The following is a 20,000-nucleotide window of genomic DNA, read 5'->3' as shown; positions in this document are numbered from 1 at the left end:
ACCTTCCAACATCCGAAAACAATTAGTTTTACGACTGTGTGTGTCCTTCCCATATTAGTACTCATCACCACTGTGTGGCAATCACATTGAGGTGTGCATGAATGTGTGTGTGTGTTAATTATTGCTTATGCGTGTGTGTGTGGGAGGGAATGACGGCGCATTTGGCATGGGCTCTATCTTGCTGGTGGAGGTGTGTTGGAGAACAATAGGTGGCACACTAAAGAGGATGTCAGTCAGCATTAACGTCAACGTGTGCCAGTGCGTAGTGTGTATGCGTGTGTGTGTCTGTGTGTGTCTGTGTGTGTCTGTGTGTGTTTGTGTGTTCATGTGTGTGCGACATCATGCGCGCGCATGTGTGTTCATGTGTGTGCGACATCATGCGTACGTATGTGTGTGTGTGTGTGTGTGTGTGTGTGTGTGTGTGTGTGTGTGTGTGTGTGTGTGCGTGTGTGTATTCGTAGACGTCAGCAGAAGTAGTGGCCGTTGTGGGAGTGATGAGGGGTGCGCCTGGCCTTGCCTTTGGTGTGTACTGTATGTGGCAACAGGGCTGCTGACATCATTGCTCGGGCCACTGGCCAAATGCTGGTGAAAATTCAGTCCGGCTCGTAGAAGAAAAAAACGGGTTACGCTGGGGACCCGGGTTCGATTCCGGCCAGAGGTCATTTCCCGATCCTCCTCCATCTCTCTCCCCCACTCAGGGGCGAAGCTATAGGGAGGGCGAGCAGGGCACTTGCCCCAGGGCCCATGGCACTCTTGTATTGGTGGTGGGGGCCCTATTGAGACCTTGGCTGGCTGTATGGGGGGGGCTATATGTGTCTTGCCCTGGGGCCCTGTGTGCAATTGTTCCACCACTGCCCCCACTCGTTTCCTGTCCCACTCTTCACTGTCCTGTCTAAAATAAGTTGAAAATAAGTTTTATTTAAAAAAAAGAAACTTACCAGCCAAATTGGCTAGTGATGAAAAGAGTTAATTTACAGCCCTGCTTACAATGTAATGAGGACCCCATTCTGTCCCACCATCTTCCTGGGCCCCGCACAACTGGCCCCTTTGTCCCCCCCCCCCCCCCCCCCCACCTGTCATCGCTGCCCTGGCAAACAGCTCCAATAGCTTCCTTCCTGTCATGTGGCAGGTGGGAGACAGGGCTTTGATAATGAGGCTCGCTTTACACTTTATGGCCCTTTGAACTGCCAACCGCTTTCTCTAGCCTTGTCTCCGCACACACACACACACACACACACACACACACACACACACACACACACACACACACACACACACATGCGCACGCGCACACACACACACACACATGCACACGCATACACACACACACACGCATGCACGCACACTCGCACGCACGCGTGCGCGCGCACACACACACACACACACACACACACACAAACACACGCTCGCACACAAACACACACACACACACAAGCGCACGTTAGTGCACACACACGCACACACACACACGCTTGCGCACAAACACACACTCGCATACACACACACACACACACACACACACACACACACACACACACACACACACACACACACACACACACACACACACACACACACACACACACCACACCCCTTACCCCTGCAGCTTAGCATGCTTGAATGCTTGGGATGCGAGTGACATCTTAATGGGTTTAGACGTGATGGCCTGACGGATGAGGGCATAAAGACAGGGTAGTCAGTCACCATGTCACCTGGACATCTTGGGGACAAAGGCAGCCAGGTGTGTGTGTGTGTGTGTGTGTGTGTGTGTGTGTGTGTGTGTGTGTGTGTGTGTGTGTGTGTGTGTGTGTGTATGTGTGTGTGTGTGTGTGTGTGTGTGTGTGTGTATGTGTGTGTGTGTGAGAGAGAGAAACAGAGGAGAGAGAGAGAGTGTGAGAGAGTGTGTGTGTGTGTGTGTGTGTGTGTGTGTGTGTGTGTGTGTGTGTGTGTGTGTGTGTGTGTGTGTGTGTGTGTGTGTGTGTGTGTGTGTGTGTGTGTGTGTGTGTGTGCGTGCGTGTCTGTTGGTCTGGAAGAAGTAGGGGGTTTCTGTCTGTCTAACCCTGTGAACAAGATCAGAGAGCAGGGGACAGCAGCCTTGTTCACAGGTCAAGCTCCTGGATCGAGGAGTAACACAGAAATGGTCCAAATTTATAACTGTTCAGTTGTCAGATGCTATGATTCACCACTAAGTAAAATTAAAAAATAAAGTGGAGAATCGTAAAGAAGCAGTGTCACGCTCTTCCATCTGAAAACTGATGACTAAAGTATGTTGAAAAGCTGCACCTGCTCATGAAGAAAGTTTTCAAGGTGTGCGGGCCCTCACACAACTTTGTCAAAAACGACACTGTTCAAAGAGTATTGTTTGATTACAATTGATCATTTCTGTGTTGGAATAGTCGTTTCACACATGTTTTAGTCTATTATCTTTGTGTAGACTATGTATGTACTATGTATCGCCATGTAAAAAGGCATCTACAATAGTGACAGCTCACAGGTGAAGCAATTTCCTTGTAAAAATGAGTAAACACCAAATTGATTTAAATGAAATCAATCATTGACTCACTTCCAGACAATCAATGATGTGTTTTTTATAGACATTGTCTGTCACACACAGCTCGCAACACTAATTCCAAAGGAAGTTTAGGGATAAACCCATTGGATACATTATGGTCCTCCTAAGTGATTCAATTGTGGTGGTGATCCGGATCACGATTTGGATCCCGGATTTTTTTTCAAAAGATTCTTCACCATTGTGCGACAGGGCGAATGTTCTATCAAACACTTTCCTCGGCGGAGGTCTGCACTCTCTGAGTGCATTTCTAGTTTCCTCATCTTTCTGTGTAGCATTACCACGCAATTCAAATGAAATGACGTATTTTCTCAAGCACTATCCACAATATTTTGGGTGATTTATGGTTATTTCCATTGTCGTCTATACAAGGACTACACAACACCAATTCTCGTAATACCAAAGTCGTATTGGACACCTGATTAAGTGACCCATCCCACGCCATTGTGCCACTTGTGGTAAGGTACGGCACCTAGATGGGTGTGAATTGTGAATTGAGCAAATGAGTTTTACAGTGTCAAAAGTCAAAGGTTTCATCATGCATTGCCAGCACATTACTGTGCAAATGGATGTCGTCACCAGCAAGGCACAAAACCAGATTTATCACGCCATCTGAGCTGGAAGTGGAGATAGATTGGTCTTTTATTTGCTTCCTCTGAATGCCTGCTCTACATAGGTCTATGTGTCTGACATGGTTTACAGGAATACAGCATATAACAACAAAAAGAGTGATATAATACTGTCTTTACCTTAAAAAACTTGAAAACCAAAATCCCCCTGTATAGTTGCTTTGTAAGTAATTTAATGTTTAAGCTTATTCAAACTGCCGTTTCACTGTTACAAGTAATTGCAGCCTCTTTCCGCAAATAGCCTCAACTAGACTTGGTTATTACAATTTTGGTGACAGTATAACGTAAAAAAAGTCTATCTCTCTCTCTCTCACACACACACACACACACACACATCACACACACACACACACACACACACACACACACACACACACACACACACACACACACACACACACACACACACACACACACACACACACACACACATCACACACACACACAGCATCTAGTAGTGCATGTGTTCAAGAGAAAAAAGTAGCATTTCTATTTCATAGGGTTTTCAATGGCCATGCCCCATAGCCAACCCAACCGTGCGTGGTACTAAGCCTTGTTGGGTGGGAGACAGGAAACCACAGCACTGACCCTAGGGACCTGATCAGGGCCAGGCTATGCACAAAAAATCACCTGGGCCTCTCACATACCTTCTTTTTCTATGATATTATGTCCACTCTGTCTATCAAAGATGAACCAATGGACTGTCATTGTCATTGAAATTGAGGGCCGATCTCTAAGCTAATTAAAAAAAAAACAACAACCAAGAAACAACAGCATCGGCCCCTGAGGACTGGACCAGCCCACCGGGAAAATGCCCGGTATGTGGCAACGTTGGCTGTGATCAGGACAAAGTAATCTGAAACGGCCTCTCCTTCAATTCATACAATGTAATGGGGGCCCAATTTTGCCCCCCTCCCCCTCCATGTCTCCCTGGGCCCCAGATAACAGACCCGTTTGTTCGCCCTTCCCTGTCGACTTTCCTGGGGCCTTGCACTGCCTCTGCCTGTTTGGTTGGCCAGCCGGCTGGCATGGAGCGTTCCCTGGGCTTCACATTAACCCGTATAAACTGTCCATAAATGTAGTGCGTTCCTCTGCAGAGCCCACCTCGTTAAAGATCCCCATTAAGACATCCTGTCCAGACCCCAAGCCCGGCTCCCTCGCGCTCTCTTGATTATAAATAGTGTCTTTGTGGGGAGCATTTACAGATATCTTCATGTGGGATATATACTTCTATTTTAACTTCTACCCTTGAATTTTCGGCGACCAGAAAAATACCACTCACTCTACTACCCCCCTAACCCCACACACATGCAGGCATACTCACACATCACACACACAGCCAAGGACACGCACACACACACACACACACACACACACACACACACACACACACACACACACACACACACACACACACACACACACACACACACACACACACACAGCCAAGGACACGCACACACATCACACACACACATCACACATCACACACACACACACACACACACACACACACACACACACACACACACACACACACACACACACACACACACACACTCTCTCCACAACTAACGTCCCTCAGGCTATACGTCTTACCATCTCCTGAGTGTAATTATCGTGTTTGAGGGGAAATCATCTGTAGATTGCTAGCTTCTTTGTGTGCTATCATAACAACACTTAGGGAATGGGGGTCGCCACGGAACACACCCTTCCCCACTCTTCCCCTGTTTAAAGCAGAAACATGTGGCACCGCATGCGCGCGTGTGTTTGCACTGGAGTGTGTGGGCTTGCGTGCTTGAGCTTGGTGTCTTTGTGTGTGTGTGTGTGTGTGTGTGTTTTTCTAGGGACTGTGTGGGCTTGCGTGCTTGAGCTTGGTGTCTTTGTGTGTGTGTGTGTGTGTGTGTGTGTGTGTGTGTGTGTGTGTGTGTGTGTGTGTGTGTGTGTGTGTGTGTGTGTGTGTGTGTGTGTGTGTGTGTGTGTTCACATGGCTTGCATTTACGTGTCTGTGTGTATGTAAAGGCTGTATTTTTAGCTGGCTCTGATGGTAAGTGGTCACGGAGAAAGGAGGGAAAAAAGTGCGGTGGATTTCTGGTGGACACATGTCCCCACAGTCATGCTCTCCCCTCTCCTCGCTTCTCCTCTCTTCTCCCTTCTTCACCTCTCCTCTCCTCTCCGCTCCCTTCCTCCCCTCCCCTCTCCTCTCTATCACCTCTCCTGTCGTCTCTTTTCCTCCCCTCGTCTCTCTTCTCCCTTCTCCTCTCCTCTCCATCGCCTCTCTTGTCCTCCCTTCTCATGCCCTCTCCTCTCCTCTCCTCCCCTTCCTTCCACTGCTGTACTCTTACCATGTGGTTAAGGAGAGAAGGGGGGGCTGGGGGGAGCCTGGCAGCCTCCAAAGAGAGAGAGAGAGAGGGGGGGACGGGGACGGGGCAAATGGTGATCCAAGTAGTAGCAGACGTGCTCTCTAGCACACACTGGTCAGCCGTGCACCTGCCTGCCAATAACGTGTTACCAATACGAAGGGAGCCAACTTTGTTAGGTAAAGACGAATACAAGCAGGCTGAACTGAGGGAGAAGGTGCTGGAGTGTTCTATCAAATATAAACATGTGGATGTAACCTAAGCAACCACTGGATTCTGCTGTAGTCTTGTGGGCCAAAACAAACAAACACACAACCTCAAAATTGTTAACATGACTAGTAACTGTTTTTTTCCATAAATAATTCCCATAGCTTTGTGTGAATATGAGTCATCACATTCATATCTGATGTTCAGCAGACCATGACAAGCCTGTCAACTTCACCTACGCCAAGTGTCTAACACTTAACCGCATACACACACAAGTAGCAGATGCTATGATGAAACCAGGTATTTGTACACAGCACCCCCACTGGCAGGATAACACACCTGCCACATTCACATCAATCAAATAAAAGAGTTTATTTTGCCACAGCTACCACTCTGACGAAACACACTGAGAGGAATAGTTGCCTCCTTGTAGTTTGTGACAGGTAATGTGATAGCCAATAAAAAAAAAAACCTGACAATACTAAAACAGCAGGTGAAGGTCATTTAAGGGTGCGATGCCCACACGCAGGCCTCGGTGGAACGTCACATACATTGTTATTACTAGTTTAAAAGGTCAACGGCCTGCTGTATATTTTAAACGTTTATACGGCTCCTCCACTACGCGTTTAAAGGACTTGAGGCCTGGAACATAAAAGTGCAGAGGGAGAGATTTTATTTTTATGATTTCATCACTTCGTCGCTCCACTCTATCACAATATAGATTTGAGTCCCCAAGAGAATTTACAAACCAGATCATGTTGTTATTCACTTCAGTTGTTGACGTGTCCACCAGTTTAATCACTGAGAAGTCGTTCCACATCACGTTATATACTGTACGTCATGGTATAAATCTAGTACACGGTGCAATCCTTACAGCTACTCACATCATCTATGAACATGAGGCAAACTGTATTCAGTTCTCACCTCAACGGGCTTGCTAGGATGTGTCTACGTTATAAATGCAGAGTGTTAAGTTACATTATGTGTTGGTTGGCATCACAAGTGCCAAAATCAACACTTGTGGTATCAGGCATTGACACTGACAGAATACTATTCGCTTGCAATGAGGCAGGAGGAAACCTGTGGTCCAGTAATGACTATGGCAGGGCCGCTGACAGCTTTTGCTGGGCCCAGGACAAAGTCATCTGAAAGGGCCACCTATCTAGTACATACAATGTAATGGACATTTTGGGCCCCCTCTCTACTTGGGCCTGGGAAAAATTACCCCCTGCCTGCCCCCCCGTTGTCTCCCCTGGACTGAGGATAACAGGTTCCTGTATGGTTTCCATTCACCTTGCAGTCAATGAGAGGGCTGGGGTAAGAGAGACAGATAAAGAAAGGCAAAGTGATGGAGGGAGGGAGAGAAAGAGAAAGAGAGAGAGTAAGGGGCCATCACCACAAGTGAATGACTGACACTGATGTCAAACACATGTTAGCTTAAGTCCTACAGAAATAGACGGCCCTATTTAGAGGGATGGTTTGCATGCAGTCTACCAACACTGATGTTTGCAATCTGGAAGCCACAGCGGGTTTTTACGTGATCAGTAATTCACAAAAGTGGTTTCAGAAAGAATCCATCTGCCCGCTTTTTTGTTTTTGCTGTTGCTATGCATATGTGCTAAAATATCACTGGGCTGCACAAGGGGGAAAAAAGAAAAACAAAGCGGCACGGGGAGAGCCGAAAACTATGCCGAGAGCCATCCAAGAATGATCATATTTCCCCAGAAGAGTCAAAACCCAAATGTTTTCAGTAGCAAAAAGAGTAAAACCAAAAGTGCTTTTGTGGGCCATCAGAGCGAATTAGGGGTTTTGACAAGTGACTATGTGTCCTGCAGCTGTTGAATTCTCACAGTTTCCAGCAAAAAGGAAAAGGCAGGCCGGCCGGAGTCAAAAATAATATGAATGGCAAAGAGGGAGCTGTGGGTGCATGGGAAATGTGTGTTTGGCAACGGTGAATTATGTATGGCACAGAGCTCTGTGCTGCCAGTGTTTCAATAAATAAGTCACAGGCGACTACAGGTGTACAACCGGGCCATTGAGCCTCAGTTGTCTTTCGTCACAGACACGCCTTTGATCAGACACACACACGTAAATGGCCCCTGTGCAGTGCAACGGTCAGGGTTGCCAGATGAGACTGATGATTTCCAGTCAAAAAATGCTCCAATCCCACCGGGAAGCACTAAATCCCGCCCAATTTGAACTAAGTTGTAGTGATTTCCATGGCCATAAATTTGCTTAAAAACTCGCCTTTCTACCAATTTTTACCCGCAGACAGCCGTCCTCAGCAACTCAATCGGGTGGGAAACTGCTCAATCTGGCAACACTGGCAGCAGTGGAGCTCTGTGCTGCTGCGTCAGTCATGGGGAGGATTTACGCTCCAGAGCAGGGCCGCTGACGGCTTGGGCCGGCCCGGGACAAAGTCACCTGAAAGGGACCCCCAATCGAGTGTGTACAATGTAATGAGAACCCAATTCTGAGTACCCTGTTTCCCTGGGCCTGGGACAAGTGACCTGCTTGCCACTCCCCCTGCTCCTGAGGCACGCTGAGTTTTCAACTGAGATCCATAAAAATGCTAAAACTTCAATAGGAAATAAAACAAGTGCTCAACGTTCAGTGGAACAATTCAGAGGTAGAACGGTTGATGGGATGAGATCAGGTTTAGACCTGCACATTTCACTGATTGGCACCATTTCATTTAATGTCAAAATGTCAAAAATATGGTCCAGATTTCTGTTGAAAGTCTATTGATATTTGAGTTAGACAGCCAATCAGGTGTTGACATCTGTCACCATGCAATATGACGATTGGTCATAATAGGCCCAAGAGCATGATTCATACTCTCCCATTTGCTGAGACAGGGCACAATGAGCACAATGAACACATTTGTGCATAAACAGCAAGGAGATGTTAAGGAGCACTAATGGAAAAGGCCGCCAAAGAGGCACTTGACGGCTGACTTACTATCCTTGACAGAAAGTGGATATGATTAGCTTCATGAAATTCACATTACGGAGCACCTGGAGAAGGAGAACCACCATTCAAATCACGGTGAGGCAGGGTCAAAACCCAGCTGGCTTTTGGGAATGGTTTACTTTCTCTGCCTGTAAGCTTAGCACGCTCAGGACGAAACAGATATGCCATGGAGACGGAGATGCCAAAACATCCCATACAGATTTTTCATTGAGCTGAGACCCACACTACTGATTTTTTTTCAGAGTTTCAGGCGAAACAAGGGGGGGAAACCTGAGATAGACCAAGTGTCTATTACTCCGGACGGGGAAAAAAAAAAGACAGATGTTTGCAGATGGTCGCCACGGCAACGCTTCTAAAGTGTCGTTAAGAGTGCGTCGCCGAGACTTGCTTGCGCAACAACCATTGGAGTAGTTTTTTCCATAACAACTGTATGGCGTGCTGCTGCTCATGCAGGGGGGGAGTGGCTACGCTGTGGGAAGAGTACCAAGCCAGAGTAGTCAGGTAACACCACAACAACAAACTAAAGTGAAGGCGGAAAGGAGGAAAAAAACACCAGACCAGGCACATTCTCTTGTCCATTCCTCTCCTTTGTGCACACGTGCATAGGTGTGTGTGTGTGTGTGTGTGTGTGTGTGTGTGTGTGTGTGTGTGTGTGTGTGTGTGTGTGTGTGTGTGTGTGTGTGTGTGTGTGTGTGTGTGTGTGTGTGAAGAATGAAGTCTACACATGTAGTGTCTGTAATTAACACTCTTTAGCGAACACGATGACATGAGCACTTCACAATGATCAACGGTACTCTGTTTGGGTCTTCCCCGAGCTCCCCCAAGCCTCGTCTTGGAATGTGTAGTGTGGGCAGGAGATGCAGCAGCGGTCTGTGTGTGTGTCTCTGTGTGTGTGTGTGTGTGTGTGTGTGTGTGTGTGTGTGTGTGTGTGTGTGTGTGTGTGTGTGTGTGTCTGTGTGTGTGTGTGTGTGTGTTATGTAAGCTATGACACCTATCACCCCTGGTGTCATTCACGTCAGGGCTCCATCCACGCACATCCACGCACACACACGCACACACACGCACACACACACACAACACTACAGACTTTGATCTTTCTGTCCCCCCGCCCCCACTTCTCACTCGGGACTCCCGCTGCCATAGCAACGCCCAAGCAAAAACAAATGTGCTGCGTGACCTGCAGGTTGTCGCTGGCGCTGGTGGAGAATCCACTGATTTAGTGTTTTGCTTATCAGGAATAAAAGTTGGGAAAGTGGTAATGAAAGCATGCCAAAGGCCAAGGCCAGATAGCAAGTGAAGTGGGCCAGGCCAACCTGTCTCCTGTCCTGGTGCCGATGACCCATAGTGGAAACTGTAGAACCGGTCATGTGGTGAATCAGCAAGGGGCGAGCAAGTGGATTGGGCAAGACGTCTGAAACAGAAATAAAGTAATAGTGAAAGTGAAAGAAATGTTTTCCCAGTAGCCTGGTAAAAGTGAAAGAAATGTGCTGATTGTTCTTGCCTGTGCCTCACTAATAACAAGGTTCAGAATTTTAAAGTAACAAAACAAACAAAAAACTATCAAAATAGAATTACATATAGGCTAATCTATAGCACAGAATACACTATACAGAAACAATCAGTTGCAGAAAAAAATGAATGCTCTTCCATAAATTTCCAAAATATTTCATTAGTGCCGTAGCATAATTGACAGTGTAGTAGCCTACTTATACTGTAACTCTAAATATAGGTGCATGACAGTGGGGAAAAACAAACAAACAAACTTCAAGTCATGTTAAATGTAGGTAGGCCCAAAACATTAATAGCAAAAGAGATCAAACAAATGTCTGAGAACGCAGACACTCCTAAATGCCCTTTTTTACCCATTCACATCCGGTGACCGTCACCCAGATTTGATAAAGGCATTCTTTTGCACTTTTTAATCACTGGGCTCGCACGACAGGTAAGGGGAACGACCGTGCATTGACGTCACGCGGGGATCACAGTCCGCCTGAAGCACAACCTTTGTAAGGGCTTCCCCAGGTTTTACTACTGTTGCTAGGTTACGGGGTTCCAATACCAACAAACAAGGAGATTCCGTCTCTGGCGCACCTTGAGATGCGACCCTTTGGAATGCCACGCAGTGGGTTACAAGACACCCACGAAAATCTGTGTCAGACGTCAAACTGTGTTCTATGGTTAGGTGTTGCAAAATCTCATATGCCAGCAGCAGATTATCTGAAGGATAGAAGACGTTTGAAAAAAAAAAAACTCATTATAGCTGATCATTGCAGAAGCAGAACTTCCGCCGGAATCCAATAGCCGCAAGCGCACGTACGCACGCGCACACACGCACGCACACACACACACACACTTCATTTTACAGTTCCAAATACATTTTAAAAGTGAATTTTCAGGTAGGAATAATCTATGCCCTGGCATGGATGTCCAGTTGTCCATATTCGACAAACTTACATCCACCCATGTATTAATTTCAGGCTATGTTATATATAACTATTAAGCTTATTTATTTCAGTTCATTTTTAAAAGCTATGTTAATGTTCAAAGTGTGCAGTTTCATCTGTTTTAGGGCTTAGCATGCGCCCAGCATTTTTTTTTTACACATATTCCCATTTGAATAAAAAAAACCCTGGTATGTGAGCACGTTTTCTTTTTTTTGCCACGGTTGTGTGTAGCTAGGTATATTCCATGAGAACATACCTTAGGCCTACTACACATAATTGTACTTAATAATGAATGACTCTCGTGAAACCGGCTGTTGACATAGGCGTTTGCGAGCAATTCTGGAATGGCGAGGTTTGCTTTGACGCACCTTTGCTTCCGCCCACGCAGTGTCTGGCGTATGATCAAGTCGCAGGTAAGTAGAGCTTGAAGTTGATGTTTCGCAAAAATACGGTGCGCCAAAATAGTAACCATGACAACTACAAGGGAAGCGCTCAGTGGGGAGCAACTTGGGCTAAGGTGGCCTTGGCAACATCCATGAAAAACATGTCACTCAGGCCTACTTTAACATTTTAACAAATGTTTATAGAATATAGATTTATATCTTTTTATTTGTCATTGTAACGAATACAATGAAATTGAGCATTCCTTGTTGAAGTAAAAATAATAATAAAAAGTTAGAAAAGCATGAATAAAAAACCTTAGTCTGACAGATCTACAAATGCAACAGGTAGAAGACAATGGCAAAGTAACCCAATGTTTTTTTTTTTCAAACTAAAATTTTCCAAACTTAATCTGGGACTTTTTGCGATGCCCAGCAATCACTTGTCACATCAAAATGCTCTTAACAGGATGGCAGTTTGTGACATGGCACATTATCTTATTGCCCTCAGTGAATCAAAGGTTTACCAGAGGTGCAAACATTAAAGGAACACTAAAGCGGTCTCTCTCTCCTTTAAAATCTTCCAGTAATTTTTCAAAAATCATTCCGTTAGTTTGCCAAGGCACTTCTGCCTTCACTTAGTCATCCTCTAATTGCACTAAGCAAGTTTGGAACAAGTAGATCCTCTCTGAAGTTCTATCACTAGCAATTTTACTTCCAACCTGTAGGTAGAACACCCAAACACACTGAAAAACCTACACGGTATTGCATCAAGTGCGGTAAAAAAAAGGAAAAAAAGAAGAAAAAGTGAACTTAAACAGAAAAAAGTAAACAAGTAAGTAAATAAACTCTGGCAGCAGCAGCAGACATGGCCCCATGGCCTCTTCTCACTCCTCTGCTATACCCTGAGAGGTTCCAGGAAACCCTGCGGTGAGCGACTGAGCGAGCGAGCGGGGAAGAGAGCGAGGGAGAGTGGCTCATGGGCCTAAAGAGAGAGCGATGACCTCACCCAGGCCAGGCCGAGGGTCTGGAGGGCCGGCGTGGGAACAATGGCAGCTCTATGTGCCGCGCTAGCGGAGCAGAGGCCGCCGCTGGTGTGAGATGGCGTAGAGCTGGTCCGATGCTTGAGTCACTTCCTCCCGCCGCATTCCTTGCCGCTTTTAGGCCAGACCAGGAGAGAGAGAGAGGACCAAACTGGCAGGTGACATCAGACGACCCAGCGTCAGCACACTGCACACTTACCTCACTCCAAAAAACGGATGAGAGTTTGATATACGTACCTCTTTACAAAAAATTAAATGGGCGGTACAAAATAAAATGGTGGTACACCAACAGCTATTTTTGGGACTGAAACATCCCTAGCAAATGTGTGTCTATGTTGATTTTTTTTTTTTTTTTAACATTTTATAGGTAATGGAGTGGTTTGGCTGACATCACAGCTGGATACAGGCCCGATTCCAGTGGCAAACACAACCACATTAAATGTTTCTGGATTGTGTGTGTGTGTGTGTGTGTGTGTGTGTGTGTGTGTGTGTGTGTGTGTGTGTGTGTGTGTGTGTGTGTGTGTGTGTGTGTGATTGGAGTCCAGGGTCAGCAACAAATCACGAAGGAGTATTTCCACAGGTGTTCTGCTTCTTCCATTGTACTACAGTACAGTGGGAGTAGGAGGACATACAAAAAAGAATGATGGCCATACCCAAGCATGTACACTACGGTACACCCATGAAATGCACAGAGAAGGCTCATACCCAAGTCAAGACACGTCTGGTCAAACGTCATAGAAAACACAGCTCAAGGTCATACAAAATTGATCATAGCAGAGTCCAAGTTGTTTTCAAAAGAGGTACTTTATGATTTTTAAAGAGTACAGACAAGAGAAGTTTTTTGAGATGAGGGAGAGGGATATCACTGACAGTATCGTACCCCAAAACCTTCCCTCATGGCCAGCTTTAAAAATAAAAAAGGGATTTAAGTTACATAGATAGCAACACAGTAAAATTTATGAAGTATTTTCTCTCTTTTTTGGCTTACTAAATGTCATTTCATAGAACATAAAAAAATGTTTCACACTGTTTACTGACTTCTCCATGGTCATTTACAGGAATGGCATCAAACATTACATGCAGGTCTAGCGATGGGAGACAAAGATAAGTGCTGGCTTAAGCAAAAACTCTAACCTGCAGTGACATGGCAACAAGAGCGCTACGGCAACGGAGCATTGGATTAGCAGTGCTCTATACACATAGACGGACGTCATGATCGTCCGTCAGCCAAGCTGTAAACTGAGGGCTACAACAGCAACGAGTGGTTTGAACATTCACCTTCAATACAGTCCTGGCAATACTGAATTGAATATGGACAAAATAAAATGTACATACTCGTAAGAAAAAAAAACCTGCCGAAAAAATAATGAACAAAAACAATAAATACTGACACTGAAACAATGACACGTGGAATATGGGAGTGATTGAAAAAAAAAAGAAACTGAAAATACTGATTAGCAAAAGGAAATGTAACAATTTTGTTTGTTTTGTAATTGACCTTTCATTGACACTGGTGACAGTGGCACCGCTGATGTGGAGATGGCACCTTGACCTTTCGTCTTGACCTCATGGTGCACAGCCAGTGGCGGCTAACCTCAAGTCTAAAATGGCTGCCTCGTGTTAGTGACTAATAGTAATTATATGCTTTTGGCCAAGCTAAATCGGACCTCTTTAACCGTCAAAGATAATATAGATTAGATCATAATGCCACTAACCCTACCTGCCCCCTACCCACCCCACAATAAAACTTTATATTGGCAAATTTGGCCTACTAGTGGACTTGCAGTGTTAATTGGGATTTTGAGTTTTCATAAGTAAACCTCCAGCTTTGCATTGATCCAGGAATAAACATGATCCAACTTACATACAGAAATTAGTCACTCATACACATCGTCTCTGACCGACTCCCGCTCTCTCTCACACATACACACAAGCACACATACTCCCGCTCTCTCTCTCACACACACAAGCACACACACACACTACAAACGCACACACACAATCGCAATAACGCACAATCAATCAGACTCCATCAAGACACTGGTGGTCCTTGACACTCTGGGCCTGGCGTCGCTCTGGACTCTCTCTCTCTCTCTTTCGCCGACTCGCTCGCTCACTCGAGGGCCCCAGATGACTGATGGCCGGCGAGGATCCGCCACGCGTTGCTCCTCTACTGGGTCCTGAGCTGGTAATCTGCAGAGCAGGGACAAAGGCGGAAATGGACTGCCTTAATTAAAAGAGGCAACGAGAGGAAATCATGGGTCATGGGGAGGATGGATGGGGGGGCCAGAAAAGAATAAAGGAAAAGAAGGAAACCAGCTAATTGTGGCAGCTGGGAGGATCCACCCTACACATCAAGCAGAGAGAGAGAGAGCGAGAGCGAGAGCGAGAGAGAGAGAGAGAGAGAGAGAGAGAGCGAGCGAAAGAGAAAGAGAAAGAGAAAGAGAAAGAGAAGTGGAGGGAGAGAAAGAGAAGTGGAGGGAGAGAGAGAAAAGGAAGGGAGAGAAAAGTGGAAAGTACAGTAGCCCAGCGGATGTAGAAGGGGGACCAAGCAGGGACTAGTTGTACTGAGACTCCAGGGGATGGGAGCCGTCCCAGGGCGCAATGAGAGGGGCACGCACACCTGACCATTGAGAGTGTATTTTAACATATAGTATAGCTATAATACACTGCTAATTAGGCCTGATAGTAGAAGAATCCTGACCCTGAAGTGTTAACCCTTTTTGAAATAAGAAATTAACTAATGAAGACTACATTTCCCTCTTGCAACAAACAAATCATATCAAGCCTGAAATCAGGCAGTGAGCCTGAATACCATCAGCCCTGTGTCAACGCACCAGACACCCCAAGCTGCCAAAACCACACTCAGAACTGAAGCTGCATAATCTCTACTACAACAGGCACACAATTCTGTCAATTGTACAACATTTGGCCTCAGTGTGTGTTTTTGTCTGTGTGTGTAGGAGTAACAGATGATTGATCCATTGATCAAAAGCTGCACCTTCACCACACATCATATGGATGACCAAGTTTCTGTTTCATCTAAATTGTTGCCCTCTCCCAAACATACATCCTTGAGACAAACCAAGAGTATTACACATCCACTACTGGACAAAACTTGCACGCCCACTTCGGAGAACTGATATGAAGAGGCTATTTCAGGTAAAATGAGGAAGATCTGATTTCAACACTTTGGCCAGTGTTGCTACTACTAGTGCCAGTGCTTCTGTTCCCACACATACAGTAAACGCACATTCACACACACACACACTCTGCACGCACACAGTCTGCGCGCACACACACACACTCTGCGCGCACTCTCTGCGCGCACACACGCGCGCGCGCGCACACGCACGCGCACACGCACACGCACACGCACACACACACACGCACACGCACACGCACACGCACAGCCTGCGGCCTTGGGGGGTGGGGGCGGTCTACCTCAGTACACACTGTGCTTGGAGAGCAGCAACGTCCAGTTTCCTCAGATCGCACAGCATGTCCGCTTTCACTTCCGCCGCAGCTGCGACCTTACAGGAAGCATCCCGGTGTTTCAACATCTCTCCACATTATAGATCGGCATTGTTACTGGATTACACACAAGACTGGCTGGCGTCGAGTGGCCGGACAAACGTGTGTAGCAATAATATGCATTGCTTAAACGTGGGAGTGGGGAAAGGAGGTTGGTGGTTGGGGGTTGAGGGGTGGCAGCAAGAGCACTGAGGTCTGATCCATCTCAATTTAACAACTCATGAATTCACTCCCTACTCCAAACACACACACACACACACACACACACACACACACACAGACACACACACACACACACACACACACACACACACACAGACACAGATATAGACACACGCACGCGAACACACTTGTACACCCTCATCATCAGATCTGTTATCTCTCCATCATGGCTGTTCCCCAGAAATATAAACAGAGCTAGATGTGGGAAAGGTTATTAATAGCTCCTAGGCTGCTTGTACATTCACTGGAAATGCGGGCAATGCGAGGTGTTGTTACATACGGTAAAAGACCCCGGATATGGCTGATTGTGTTTGATATGCAGTAATCTTGGTTGATTACAAGTTGTGAAGTAAGGGTTAACGTTCGGCGAGAAGGTCGCTACCGTGGAATAGCAGCACGACAGAGAGAATCTTTAGACCCCGACGCGGAGCGGAGGGGTCTTGTTCTCTCTGAAGTGCTGCTATTCCACAAAGCGACCGACTCGCCGAAAGTTAACCCGCTTATTATATGGATATACTTAAATGATTCACACATGCGGGGACATTTCTTTAGACCTATTTAATGTTAAGATTGTTGCTGCGCAAAACAAAACAGTAGGCCTACCGTTGTGGAACACCGCTAGGCAACAGCTAGGTAGGCTAGCCAGGACAACAGGTGTTGTCTATCACAGCAGCTGATTAGAGTGACAAAAGACCGGACCCCCTGCGGAGTGATATGAAACATTCGCTTTAGCCACTGACTTGTATACAAGCCAGTGGCTTTAGCAGTGAACGTCTTGTTGCCATTGACAGCGGTAGCCAGGACAACGGGTGCTGTCTATCACAGCAGCTGATTAGAGTCTTGTTGAAAAGTCGCTTTAGCAGTGAAAAGTCTTGTTGCCATTGACAGCGGTCTGTTATAGACCAACCCGTCCGTTATCGAAAAATAACAGACGTCCGAACGTTGGGGAGCCCCGTTGAAATGAATGGAGCATTCGACAGATGACGTCACAACCATATAATAAATGTCTTTAAACACTGCTGAGAAACCCCGTGGGGATCGCCAGTGAACTTTTCATAACCAGGAGAGGACGGTCGGCAGCAGACACACGTGGAGTTCTAACAGTAGCTAGTGGTGTACTGTGGAATGTTTTTAGTTGTTTATTTCCAGAATTCATCATGCCCATTCACAAATGTTAACTTTTTCATAAAGACTTAGCACCACCATAAAATCTAAAGTATTCATTATGACTGGCAAAATGGCATTTTTCATACATGAAAAGGTGGATCTACTCCATGTAAGCCAATATTAACTTATTCCTTAGAAAATAGTAATGAAAAGATCAAATCTGGCAATGTGCAGCACAGTTTCAAAAGCAGCATAGTTGCAATACCTACTCTGGCCACAATCATATACAGTGCACCTTTAACTCCTAACACCACAATACATTAATGCTGGTGATGGATGATGTCAGGGGCATTATCTGCTTTGCAAAGACAGACCCAAGTGCCCAAGTGTGACAGTGTGTGCTGATCGGCTTGTGTGTTACACCATGCAGTTACAAAGTTAAACTGTTCTTGGAATCTGCAAAAAGGTTACTGGACACAGGCTGCCAAAAAAACAACCTACTCGTGGTTTAGCTTCTTATTGTAATGTAATTGTAGAACACCTGCCTGTATACTGAGCACTGCAGCGGCGTGTTAGGGTGACCCCACTCGACTGCAACTGTATCTAGTGTTTGTTGGGCTGCTTAGCTCTGTGCATTTCTATTTGTTAGTAAAAGTGGTGCTGAAATGTAATAAATAAATATCCATTTTTTTCTATTATCATTTACAAAATTAAAGTATTTCTGTTCTCTTCTAAGGCTTACATTTCAGTGAATAAATCATTCATCTTTGCCTATTTAATTTTTATAGCCACAAACGTTCTCACGTCTCAGCATTGTTCTTTGGCCATTCATGAGAATTTTGACTGAGAGAAAGAGAAAGTGTTTTCTTACCCCCGTTCTGGGTGATGTACCTCACCCACGGCAAGGCCTGGTAACCGCTCTTCTCAATGATCTTCAGGTAACGCACCTGCAAGAAGACAAAAGAACAAACAGGTAAATAAAAGCAGGCGAGAGGTTATCTGACTATCTGAACTCTGTGCTGCAACACAAAGCTGACTCATCATGAGGGAGAGAAAAGAAAAAAGAAAAAAAGAAAAGAAAATTCAGTCAGTCAAAGCTAGCCAATGTAAACTGATTGACATTCCACACTGCATTTTGAATGCTATACTTTCCACCACACGAAGAGGCATCCAAAGACTAAGAGTTAAGCTGGTGTGCCCAGTCGGTCGCAAAATTGTTCTACTGTACAGTAGTAGCCTACAACCCAAAGAAGTTGGCGGCCGAAAGTGTAGATTGTGACTTGGAGCAGAAGACTGTCTGTTGGGCCTTTGTCACACAGTGGAGGTCAGGCTTGAGTCAAAGGCATCCCTCAGACCGCATTTGTGACTCTTTAAATAAACTTCCCACGCCCATGCTACCCCATCGACAAGGTCATGCAGGTTCCACTTTGAGAGAGAGAGAGAGAGAGAGAGAGAGAGAGAGAGAGAGAGAGAGAGAAGGAGAGAAGGAGAGAAGGAGAGAGATCGAGAGAGAAGGAGAGAGAAAGAAAGAAAGACAAAGAAAGAGAGAAAGAAAGAGCAAGACAGGGAGAGAGTGAGAGAGAGACAGAGAGATTCCTATTTGCATGCCAGTACATAAAAGCTCCCTGCAACAGCAGGGCACTTTGATATGCAAATCTGTGCATTTAAGTGCATTCATGTGTGCATGTGTGTCAAAAAGACAAAAAAAACATGGACCCTTGAGGTTTCACTACAGCACGTGGCTAGGGACTACTACGTTACAGCAGTACAAGCAGGATCTGGGTAGTGTGGAGCGAGAGTATCGAAGCCTGGGAAAGTTTGAGCGGTCTTCGCCCAGCACAGCTGCGGATGAAGAAGTGGTTAGCACAAGGCACGCAGATTGAGGAACTGGCACCTTCTGCCCCCTTCGCTGATGATGCGTCATGCTTGTGCCCCTCAACGGCCACATTGCATAACTAAATGGGGGACAGAATCATTTAAAACATCACAAACGAAAGAGTGTATGTGTGTGGGGAGTTGGATTTGTCAGGCTTCCTCAGAGTCTCCTGAAAGTGCATATGTTTGCAGTCTGCACCACGCTGCCTTGCACACACAGGTCTCTGGAGATGATTTAGCAAGAGCGGCGCTGACAGGCGAACTCCATGCCAAACACTCCTCAGACGCCCCCCGTGCCAGTAAGCAATCGCACACAACAACAGCCGCTGCTCCATGTTACATTCGAATCTGGCGCTTGCCAGACAGAATAAATTACCGGTAGTCTACTCACTCTACTAACTAAGGATTTATCTGAAATGGGCTCAGTCGGGGTTACAGGGGACGGCACCGCAGCTCTTGAGACATTTTTGGGGGAAATAGACATTTTTTTTCCATAGCAGGAGAACCACTCCTGTTTCAAAAGAATTGGATTTGAAAATAGCCTGTTTACAACAAAGTGGTAGGCAGGCGAGGAGAGGTCACATTTACGCAGGTTAAAAATGATTCGAGACGTTGTTAAAAAAAAATGAAGGTATGGCAGAACACTCCTTTTCTTTT

At 45.9% G+C, this 20,000-nt stretch overlaps 1 protein-coding gene and 1 long non-coding RNA gene across 2 annotated transcripts in view; both read right to left on the bottom strand.

Annotated features, from left to right (window-relative positions):
• Nucleotides 1–11,644, bottom strand: part of LOC134466268 (uncharacterized) — an 18,505-nt gene extending 6,861 nt beyond the window's left edge. Inside the window, exons 1-2 of the long non-coding RNA XR_010038252.1 lie at nucleotides 11,551–11,644; nucleotides 10,052–10,149 (exon numbers count right to left, since the gene is read on the bottom strand). This is a non-coding gene — a long non-coding RNA (uncharacterized LOC134466268). The remainder of the gene's footprint in view (nucleotides 1–10,051; nucleotides 10,150–11,550) is intronic.
• A 1,746-nt stretch (nucleotides 11,645–13,390) lies between these two features.
• Nucleotides 13,391–20,000, bottom strand: part of ap1m1 (adaptor related protein complex 1 subunit mu 1) — a 32,192-nt gene continuing 25,582 nt past the window's right edge. Inside the window, exons 11-12 of the mRNA XM_063218561.1 lie at nucleotides 18,340–18,415; nucleotides 13,391–14,798 (exon numbers count right to left, since the gene is read on the bottom strand). Coding sequence (XP_063074631.1) covers nucleotides 14,776–14,798; nucleotides 18,340–18,415 — 99 coding nt within the window. The 3' untranslated portion in view covers nucleotides 13,391–14,775. The remainder of the gene's footprint in view (nucleotides 14,799–18,339; nucleotides 18,416–20,000) is intronic.

This window comes from Engraulis encrasicolus, chromosome 16 (genome assembly GCF_034702125.1).
Source record: "Engraulis encrasicolus isolate BLACKSEA-1 chromosome 16, IST_EnEncr_1.0, whole genome shotgun sequence".
NCBI classification, from domain to species: domain Eukaryota; kingdom Metazoa; phylum Chordata; class Actinopteri; order Clupeiformes; family Engraulidae; genus Engraulis; species Engraulis encrasicolus.
This window is presented reverse-complemented; position numbering and strand designations above follow the sequence as displayed.